This window comes from Mirounga angustirostris, unplaced genomic scaffold, assembly GCF_029215605.1.
Source record: "Mirounga angustirostris isolate CCGP_5_RB_7025 unplaced genomic scaffold, mMirAng1.0.hap1 SCAF_2, whole genome shotgun sequence".
Classification (NCBI taxonomy): Eukaryota; Metazoa; Chordata; class Mammalia; order Carnivora; family Phocidae; genus Mirounga; species Mirounga angustirostris.
The window spans coordinates 85,857,470-85,869,052 of NW_026991710.1; the positions used below are offsets into that span (position 1 = coordinate 85,857,470).

General features: G+C 38.8%; 1 protein-coding gene across 1 annotated transcript; it reads right to left on the reverse strand.

The window, feature by feature from the left end:
* Positions 1–10,095: 10,095 nt before the first annotated feature.
* Positions 10,096–11,305, reverse strand: CXXC4 (CXXC finger protein 4). The gene has a single exon (XM_045879403.3). It carries the CDS (start codon positions 11,293–11,295, stop codon positions 10,096–10,098), a length of 1,200 nt encoding a protein of 399 aa, XP_045735359.2. The 5' UTR covers positions 11,296–11,305.
* Between the last annotated feature and the right edge of the window lie 278 nt (positions 11,306–11,583).

The window sequence follows — 11,583 nt, forward strand, 5'->3', positions numbered from 1 at the left end:
TGTACCCCATCTTTGTGCAAACATATCCACCTTCCTAAGGTTAACTAACTAGCAGAGTCAATTAATAAGCCTAACCTTTTTTTCAAGCATAGAATTTATAAGATGTAGTGATTAATCATCTTCCATTTTTCTGGAGTCTTTTCTGTAAGTGCATTCCGTATTTTTCAGGAAATTCTCTATATAACCACTTAAAAATTAGAGGTATTTTGGAACAATTAGTTGTTTATAGGATGGCCTCTATCTCCCTAAACACCATCGCTAATTTGGAGCATTGGCTTTTCTACATTTCTAACTGAAGACTAACTGAAGACCTGAGTGAATTACTCTTAAAGAGAAATGAGAAGGGGGTGGGGGTGGGAACTAGTTTCCATGAAACTACTTTTTCCGCTATGGTAAATGAAAAGAAACAATGTTGAAGAGTTGTAGTAGGTCTAAGCCCAGACTCATGGCATCTTGCCAAAAATTTTGAGCCTTTGTTTCTACCAATTTCTTACTTAAACCAGACTCAAGAAGATGACCTTGCACATGACAATCCTTTCTACCAATATGCTCCTTTCTCGTTTCTCTTGGATCTGTAACACTACACTCTGCCTGACCTTCCTCCCTCCCTCCCTTCCTTCTTTCTTATTCAGGTCAAACAAGGATTTCCACTACTCTGTAAAAATGTACTTGAAATAACAAGTCATACTGTAGATTCTCAGTATGTTCAAATGTTCAAGGCAAGTATTCTTTTTTTTCTTATTCCATGAAAAACTCTACTAACAGAAAAAACTTAATAGTACACCACATAATCACATGGGGTAACCAGGCAGAGATCATCAATAGCAACCTGTATTTCTTATCTAGGTCTGGGAAGAACTAAGCCAAGGATGCATCAAGGAATCCCAAGGCTTTTAAATAGGTATGAGACTGCTCCCGGAGCAATTATATCACTTTAATTCAATTATGTCATTTTACATGTGTCCACTTCTTGGCCTGAAAGTTAAAAATGTAAGTAGGGAACTAAGTATCTTGGATGAAGGATTAAGATATAGAGTTAGGGATTTAGATGGGTATTGCAAAAGGCAGAAATAAAGAAAAGTTTAAGTTTCTTAAACAAGTGTCTGTGTGTGTGTGTAAACATATATGTATGTATATATCCACAGAGCTTACCACAAATCTTAGAAAATAACGGTTCCTACCTAAAGATTAGTCAGACTGAATTGCATTTACCCAGGGCTACGTGCTTAGTAGCATACCATGTATTCATGAACATACAGCATAGGTACAGACCTGCCTAGGAGAAGTAAAGACCCACTATTTATAGAAATACATTTAAATTTTACTCTTTATCTTGTTAACATTGTTCCATTTACAAATATAATTTCTTTCCTCACTACAGACTCGTTCAATAGTGTTGTTGCTGTCACTAAACTAGTGTTTTTCAAACTTTTTTGACTGCAACCAACACTTAGAAATACATTTTACATAGCAGCCTAGTACATGCATACACATACATTTATGTATACATACAAACTGAAACAGAAGTTTAACAATATGTACTCTTACTATATGTGCTGCACTCATATATTTTATGTTCCACTCTGTTCTGTTCTACTTTCTGAAAATCCTTGTGGTAAGCCAACACATGGGCCACTAATGTTCTGTCACCTGCAGTTTGAAAAACACAGCTCCACGCCACACAAATAACATATTCATGTGAAGAGAATCACATGAGGAAAATCCAAAAACCACTCCACTTCATAATGAATTTAACTCTATATAGCAGCCCTACTTAAAAGATCCAATTTGTATTTCCTTTGGGACAGAAAAGGCCAGTGTTCTCTCTTTTGTTTTTCATGGATGAAAATACATGCAATGTATTTGATGTTTACTAGAAGATTCCACATCTTCTCACCTCTCATCCCTCTACGTACAACTGAGAATTTTAGCTCTTTCCTTATTCTTGACTCCGTTAAAACCATCACTGGTCTCATTTAACCGACACACAAGAACACTTCCCATAGACGTCTTTCCCCACCAGTTACATTCCTGCCACTGATTCACCAGCAACCGTAATCATCATTTCCACACAATTAAATTTATATGGTCTTTCTTTTAAAATGTATTTCATCTCTTTTCACTCTGTAAGGTTTTGGAGAAAATATATCTTCTCTGGAATTTGCCAGATTTGCTGAAATACACAGAAATGCCCATGAGTCTTCATGATCTATAAACATATGCCCCTTTTCCCTCTGGTCCTCCTAGATCTCTATCCTTTTGAATCTATCAATCATCCAAGTTTTGGGTTTTTGGTTTGTTTTTTTTTTTTAAGTCTTTGGGCAAGAAACAGCACTTTCAGCAGAGTTTTCCCCAGTTTGATACTTGTTCACGTTCTCAAGAATGTCCTCTAAAGTATGAATTTAGATGCAGAGGAGATCCAAATGGGATCCCATTTTCCACCCATCTTGGAAGCATTCTCTTTTAGTTACACTTTGGAATTATTCTACCAAATGTTTCAAAGACATAAGTAAAAATAATAACATCAGCTACAACACAATCTGTTTTCCCTGTCTCTGATTCAGCTGCCACTCCACTGAACTTTAGCTTCAGCTCTGACTCCCAAACCAAATATATTGAGTGAAGTCATAAAAATATTATCTTCCCTCTTTTTATAGTTTCCACTCTCTGCAAAACTTCTATATCTGCTGAAGGAAAGCAGACATCCATATCCTGTCTTGACGAAGTTCCTTCTAGATACTGCATTGCATCCTGACCTGAATATTCCTTTCTCCTTGGTTTTTAATGCTTTCTGGATTAGTATTCTAAATCTTTTAGGGCTTATCACTGTTGTTGTTTTTTTTCCCCCCCAAAAAAACCATTAGCCTTTTCTATTATTGCTCACTAACTTTCTTCATTTCATAAATACCCTCTCCTTATTAAAAAAAGAAAGCTCTGCATACTTTACTTTTTATTTTTATCTCAAAATGTGTTATCTACCTGTTTTACTCCCCACACACCTATCTTCCAAAACAAAAGTAACTCTAAAATTTTCCAATATTTATTAAATATGTTCTCCAACTAGAATTCATATACATTTAACCATTCTTTCTTACAATGATTTTCTTAAACTAATTCACATTTAGAATAACTCCCCGTATCTGTCCAAATAAGAAAATAGTAGCCAAAGGAAGGTGTTGTGTTAAAGTTAATCTCTCTCTCTCTCTCTCAAAAGTTATAGAAATTAATGGCAGTGGTGTGTCTTTGGTGAGGAAGGAGGAAGAGCATTAATTTATTTAACCTGGCTCACCACACTGACTGACTTGATTAGGTAATTTGTACACTTTTCCTGGGCATTTGGCAGTGCAAGTACAAGAACAAGGAAAACTCGTTTATCAGGTTTATCTCTTTCCAAGTGAAATCAAGCCAGATATTTGGTGAACTGGATGATTAAAGCAAAAATTCAGAAAACACAAACCACAACATAGTCTACCTGTGCTTTAATTTCTGAAAACTATAAGTAACCTGTTGGTGGATGGAATTATCTGTAAACATAATTGTCTTATTCTCTACTTTTCATTGAGGACTTTAACATAGGAATGAGAAATTGCATAGCCTCTTTCATTATACAAAGTACACTAACCTACGTACAGTATCAAAACGTTGTAAGCTAACGGATACTATTATCCCCATTCTATAGATGAAGAAAGAAAGTTCAGAGAAGTTATGCTGATGTACCTAATTTCAACTGTAAGTTACCTGATACTATTAGCTCTTCCCATAACCCATCATCAGAATGTGGCCATATGGCCCACATATAATTTTTAATTATAAAAGAAATGAAAAGCCAAGAAACTAGGAGTACTTTCCTAATATAATTTATATTTGGTTTTAAATCAGCCAAAGAAATACATATTTAGTGTTACTTTTTTTTTTTTTGAAGAATTTTTGCTTTGCCACTCGCTATTAAGAAATGTAATGTGAAATAAATGCATTAAATATTAAGAAAAAGAAAAACAACAAATTTAACAGGCTCGCTCTCATACCTGGCTTTGGATTCTTATGCTGTTAAAATGAATTAAGAGAAAGCCCCGAAGTTTCACAGAGGAAAAAAATACTTCTCATAATGTTTTAGAGTAGAAGTTAACAAGCCTGCTGGGATCCTTTTAGCCCCTGCAGAGCTAAGTCTTCAACATTATTAAATGGCTGTCGCATCTGAAGTATGGTGCAACATAACTCAATAAACAACAGAAAACATATGATGCTGAATGGAGGGAGGCTTTTCGATTACCGTGCAGAATAACTGAATATCAGGACAGGTGTTTGTATGTGATGGAACAAGATATGACTGAAGGATAAACCATCCCTGTGCCCCTCCCCCAAATATTTTGAAACTCTTAAGGATAATAGCATAATGCCAGATGAAGAACTATGTTAAGAATGAGCAGAAACACTACAACACAAGGAACAGAATTAATGCATATGTAGAATCTTCAAAATTTACACTGATGACAATAAAAAAATCCTTGAAAACAAATTTTTGTAAAAAATGGTATTTTCTAGAGTGTTCTACGGCCCCTACCAAGATCATCTACATTCTAATCAGTGACTGAAAATCATACATAAAAATGAAAAATTTTACCATTATTTTGGGTTCATTTTTGCTTTTTAAAGATTAACTTAAAAATAAAGGAAAACTAAAAGAAAAGTAGTCCTTTATCCAACTTAGATATTTACGTGGGGCTTCCTTTCAACAAATGTTGAATTTAACCTATTAATTTGATTAGGTATTTTTATGCAATGAACACATTAGATTAACATTCTGTATAATGTGAGGAAAAATACATGTAAAAAAATGGAAGCATATCCACTCTTGTGAAATTTATTGGATAGTGGGACATTTTGTTACGCTTTTTCAAAGCAAAATTAAAAGGTGAGTTGTTTCCTGGTAAAAATGAACTATGTATTCAGATAATCTAACCAACTGAGTTCAAACAGTTCTAAGCACCAACTACTTCAAAAGAGTTTTTAAAAACACACTTCTACAGATGCAAATAATTTCATGTTTTACTCGTGTATCCAGAAAGAGTATTCCACAGGGTTGCCAGGATCACCCTCCCCACAGATCCTCAGTCCCCAACCTGGCAAACTAGAGCCAATGTGGATGAAACACCCACCCTTCTTCCACTCCTTTCCAGTTTTAGTCTTACAGACTAGTTGATTAATTTGTTCTGTATTTGCCAATCTGTAAGTCTGACTATAGAAAACCCCGAACTGTTCACCCAGGGTATCAAGGAACTAACCAAAATAGGCAGCAATACTTCAGTCATCAATTCAGCAAAAAGTCTAAAAAGTCAAGTAACTTTTATTTTCCTAATCACTAGACACACCTTTCATTCTTATTTAAAATGTACGATATTTCTATGTGATTAGTCTAAAAGTTGTTATTGTTGATTTGTTCTGATTGGCTTTCTGATTGTTTGTTTGTATTTTATTTGAATGACAGTTGAATTTCAAACAAACTTTCTTAGAGGATAACTTACACATGGATTTTAATTACTTTTATTTTACTATTCCTAATTGCCATGCAAAACATTGCTTAGAATTTACATGATATTTGCATGGGTGGGGGTATTATTTTCATTTAGGAATTATTAAAAACGTATGGTCCTTTTAAAAACAACCTTGACTACCTTGTATTACATGTAGTGACAGAAGGTAAATCTCTCTGGATTTGTATTACAGCTTGATGCCTTGACTACAAATCTACTTGATTTTAGTCAAAGCTAAACTTTTCTGAACTCTTTTCTTATCATTCATGAAACTCAGGATCTTTTTTCCTACGTTATTTCTATATTACACTCTAGTGTTAATATACTATGATTTTGTTTGAATTAATTGACAACTTTCCTCTTTCCCTTTGATATTTACATATTTGGATTTTGAGAATAAAACAAAAATTTACATTTTTATACTGGCATGTTTTTGATTTTTGAAACTAAAAATTGAGAACTCATTTTTAAATCGTGATATAAAATGACAAACTGGTGGATGTTTCAATTTAAGATATGAAACATCTGTGTTTACCTATACATTTTTTTTTAAAGTCACCAAACTTCAAAAACTTATAACACGTTCAATTATTGACCGGTTTCGTTAACTATATAGATGCTAAGTTTGAAGGACACATCTATTTTACATATGGTCTACACATAAATTTCTTTGGAAGCAGGTACCATCTTCCTTGTAGACAATGCTGTGTCCAGAATTTTACGACTGCCCTTTGTGTGGTGGGGGCCCTTAGAACTTAATAGCATATATAAAGAAATGTGTCCCTCCTCCCCTAAAACACTCTTCAAAAAATCAAGTTATCAAGTTTGGGGCAATATTTGGGTGTTTCCCACCAAACCCCTTAGTAGCTCAATCTAACTAGTTGGCCTGTATGTTCAGTAGATAAATGTTTTCAATGAGAGAAAAGTTTTAAAAGAAAAGAAAGAGACTGAGATTGTCCTTTTCCTTGAGGTTTCAGTTTCTCTTCACTATAGTCTCTTCACTGTAAGGTATCCTTTTAAAGTCCTTCCCTCCAGCTTGCGGTGGCAGCGGGTAACTTAGAGCTGAGAGCCAAGGGTGGGGGCAGGGAAATCTCCTGAGGTGCTGCTTACTAATGTAATTCCATAAATCAGCTAATGGGAGAGAAACCAGATCTGTGTGGTCTCTAATGCTGTCCCACAGAGATCAATCATGTCACCTGAACAATGTTCAGGGACTAAGAGGCTGGGGTTGCCCGTGGGACAATTCTATCCCTTGAGCCATATCGGGTTGGGATATTTTAAAAAGTTAGATCTTCATATCAGAAATGTAACTGCTGCGAATATGAAAACTGAAGGATTGATTACCTATGCATGAGACAAAATGCTATTATGTAACTTATTATCATAATGCATAAGCACATGTTTATTAAAATCTCTCAATTTAATATTGATCATTTAATATGCAAGTTTTTAAAATAAGTTTTGTTGCAGAAAGGGCATACAGTATTTGTAATAACTGCTTTGAATAATTAGTGACATTTTTTTAATGTAGTAATTGATTAAATGAACAGTGCTCTATGCAAATATACAGTGCACAGTATCATAGAAAAACTAAATTTGTTTTATGTGCATTGTTATCTTATGGAATATTATCAAGGAGGTGATTTTATAAATATATTTCCAAGGCATTAAGATGCTCTTAACATGAGACTAAGCAGGAAAATGTGAAAATAAGTAATGCTGTTTTAAAAGGAATGCCAGAGGGGAGGCTTCGAAAAAAATGTGGGCAAGAATCCCAACACATCCATGTGAGTCTGTCTTAATTTCAGTTTACTCACCCTGAAAATCTGATTAAACCTCCAGCCTTTGGGATGAGAATAAGTCAAAGGAAAGAAGGACACATGAGGCTTGAAATGTTAAATAAGACTATAACTAATGATTATGATGCAAATATTACTCGGTGTCCACAATTTAAAGCCAACAAATACTAGTTACTGACCTTAAACCTGAAGTCCACAGGTATTATCCAAAATGAATCCCCAAATCATCGTCCTCAGCTAGGGAGTCTATCCAATCTCTAAAACATCTCCACAGATGATGATAACTTACAGGAACCAAATTAGAGAGGGAAGCAGGTCAGCAGGGGACTTTTCACCAACCAGCAAACACTGCTCCAGCTTTGGTTCAGTCATGTAAACCCTGTCACTCTGACATGCATCCAGCTGCTTCCCTACAACCACAACAGTGTGGTTGTACATGTGGTGAAGGCTGCCACTGCCTTTTGAAAATAATCTAGAGAGAATCGTAGCCAATTAAAAAAATGAAGCAAAATAGCCCCCCCAACCCCCCCCAAAAAAAACCTTTTTCTTTCTGCCAAAGAGCACTCTACTAACAATCTTAGCCTTGAGCCATGACCCATTCTCTGGTAGGAAGGGGTATGTTCTTAGGAAAACATCTTCAGAGAGTTCTACGAAGACAGAAATGTGTTTCCCTTCTCACCCACACCCCATTTTCTGAAGATCAACAGAACTTTTGTGCACTTGGATTAAAAAAAAAAAAAGAGGAAAAGGTAATACTATGGGATCATATGTGACCAAAATGTCGAAGGAATTTAAGCATCACAACAAGTTTGTGGGAAAACTATCCAAAGGAGGAAAAAAAAGGAAATTTGTGGAGTTTGTCTAGACTGATAAATCAGCATAGAAACTTGTGCAGAAAACCTATTGGTAGCCACACTAAGCTCCTTCAGAGCGGTTATTTACTAAATAAATCCGAATTATTCAGTGGTCTTACCCACTGCATAACCTAAATCAGGATGCAGGGAGTGCCAAGGATCTAGCTGCAGATGTGGCCTACTAGCAACATGAAATCTGTAATTCTAGATACTATACAGTTCAAGTGGAAAAATAAAAGCCATCTAGTCCTTATCAACTGGGCATTAACAGGAAATTTTAGTATGAACTGAATTTTAATTTCCCATGGGCCTTAGAGACCTAGAGGTAAGTTACAACAAACCAATCCAGAAAACAGAATTCAAAAACTAAAAACGAATTTTTGCCACCTAGCAAAAAACAGGGACTGCATTTTTATAATTGCTATTATCTTTGTTCAAGCAGAGTTGTCAAAAGACGTGTAATAAACCATCCTGGAGTAAAGTCAAACTTTCGACAAAGAGATGGGTTTTCTTAAAAAGAGGAATACATGTAATATTTTGATGGAACTGATCACAATCAATAATGATATCAATATAATACTGGGGTTTTTTTGAATCCCAAAACGCTGTTTGCTTTGTATATTAATAAAACTTAAAAAAAATCTATTATCTTATTTGTGTTCAAACCTCCAACAAAATTCTTTAATTTCCCTTTTTTATTTTTTTTAAAAAAATCCTTTCAAAGACCAGTCCTTCATGGAGAAAACTCCTTTAAGCAGTGCTCACAATTTTTAAAAAGAATGTACAAGTGCCCCCCGATGATAACTTGTGAGAGCCAGTCTCATTCTATAATCCAGCCCATAGAATATTCCCAAATGCTAAATCCACCACTCACATTCTCAAGTATATATGAACATCCTGCCACCTACTCTGTAAATGATATCAAGGGACTAAATATGATTACTTGTCCATACATCTTTGCTAAACATGCCACTAAAATCATTTACCTATGATTGTACATTTTCCCCTTTTTGTTTTGATCACATTACCACATGAAATTTCCACCAAACACATCACTCTTTGTATTTAACATAATTAGAAGCCTAATTTGACAATTACTTTAGTGACAATCAGTGCATTGTCGGATTTAAGGACATATAGGAAAAGGAAATTATTATTGACCATCTAGGGTATCAATCAAAACTGTGCTTGGTTTATAGTACAATTTTGTGACCACAAAATGATTACTTTGTCAAATGCAGAGCCCAAAGGAAATATTCTTTGGTAACCAAATTTTAGTAATCATTTGTGAGACTATGTAAAACAATTCTTAAATAAAATTGCCATCACCTGTCCGAAATGAATTAATTTTGTCCCTTGATTCTATGTCACATCCCCTTAAAAATTGCAGGTGGTGTTCAGCTTTCTATATTATTTCTGCTTTCTCAAAATTACCAGATATGCAGAAAATGGGAAACAGAAACATTTTTATCATGGTGAAGAGAACAATTATTCTAGAAGGGGGTAGAACACCCTTTTGAATCCATGTTATTTCAGCTTCAAAAATAACTCTGTGTGTGCGTTTTAATGGAAACATAGGCTTGTGAGCCACAAATGGTGTCCTCCCTGTTATAACTGGGCCACTGATAAGTCTTTTAGCCAATAAAACTATATAAAATGTGATGTGTCCAATCCTTTGGGCAGAGATGCTTTTAAAACTAATACTAGGAGGGAGGGGGCATATTAAACCGCGAAGGGGCATTTTTGAGCATATTGAATGTGAAACTTCTGATTTTTTAAACCAATTACATTAGTTTACCACCGCAGATAAAAAGGAGGGGCGCACCCCCATCTGGAGGCCAGTTCCACGCGAAGTGCAGCTGGGGAGGGTGGTTGAGAGGCCGAGCCCTCGCAACCACCTGCAACTGTATCTTACAGCCTGAATGAAGCTTCAGGAAAGGGGTACTGCATCTTCAAGCCAGACAAGAAGCCCTGAAGGGGAGAAGAGAGGGGAGTGAGGAGGGAGGGGGGGAGACTGGGAAACAAGAAATCATCTCCTCTGACCTCTAGCGAAGTGCCAGGTTTTTTCTTTAGCTCTTCACATTTTCTAAATTTGCAGATCTGGTGTCCCGTTTTGCGGTTCCTGCAACTGCTGCAGACGCCACAGTTGATGAGCCTCTTGCAGGGCACGCAGACCCCACACCTTTTCCTCTTCTTCTTGGCCGGGTTGGCTCCGCTAGCTCCCCCTGAGGAGGACGAGGAGGAGGAGGAATGATTCTGCGGGCAGTCTGCCAGATTGGCAATTTGAAACGCACTGTCTGTGACGGCTGCTGAGGCTGCTGCGGGGGAGTGAAGGGCTGTCATGACGATGACCCCTGGAGGTAATGAGATGCCCCCTAAAGCCGGGATAGCGGAAAAAGTCCCCACGCGCTCGGGGAGATTCATTATCTCTGCTTCAGCAGCGCCGCATTTGAGCTTGTTCATGCATTCCCCCGCCAAAGGTCTGCAGTGTTCAGGGGATAAGGTGGAGAGGAAATTAGTATTTGCCATTTGCAACGACGGCTCTGGCGGGCAGCCAGCTTTCCCCAGCCTCTGGGAGTCGTTTCGGTGGTGCATGCTGGTCCTGCTGCCGCCGCCGCCGCCACCGCCGCCGCCGCCGCCACCGCCACCGCCGGCGGGGAGGATTGCCGAGGAGGAGGCGGAGGAGGAGGCGGCGGCGGAGGAGGATTTCCTGCCGCCCCCGCCGCCCCCGCCACCGCCCCCGCCGCCCCCGCCGCCGCCGCCGCCCCCGCCGCCGCCCCCGCCCCCGCCGCTGCCCCAGAGCATGGCGGTGGCGGCGGCGGCGGTGGCCGCGTTGTCGCAGTTCCAGGGGGACATGCCGATGCGCGCGGCGGCCGCGGCGGCGGCGGCGCTGCTGGGGAAGATGGGGGTGGTGATGCGCGCGATCTTGGCCGCCTGCGGGAAGGCGCCCCCGTTGGTCTTGTAGAAGGAGGTGGCAAAGGAGCGGTAGCGCTCCATCTCCGAGTTGTAATCCACAAGGCTGTTCAGGGCCCCCTCGGGCAGGTGGCTTTCCTTGGGCAAGCCCGGGGCCTCCGGGCTCGGCCCGGGCTCCACGCAGACATTGGTGTTCATGGTGCAGGGGGGGAAGAAGGGGTGCAGGGTGGAAGTGGGGACCGCCTGGTCCGACACCTGGGTGGGAAAGGGGGGAAGGTGGGGGGGAGGGAAGGGGGTGATGGTGGTGTTGGGGTGGGGGCCGAGGCGGGAGGGGAAAGTGGGTCCGGATGGGGAGAGCAAGGTGAGGACTGCTTTATTCCTCTCTGGGGCGCATTTCCACAGACGGTGAATTCCCAGGCAGCGTCTTCCTTAGCATTATCCTCCAACTGTTACAACTAAAATAAAGAAAGTCATTCCAACGAGCTG

Coding starts and splice junctions, on each gene's coding strand:
- CXXC4 (XM_045879403.3), bottom strand. CDS start 11,295: ATGAACACCAATGTCTGCGTGGAGCCCGGGCCGAGCCCGGAGGCCCCG.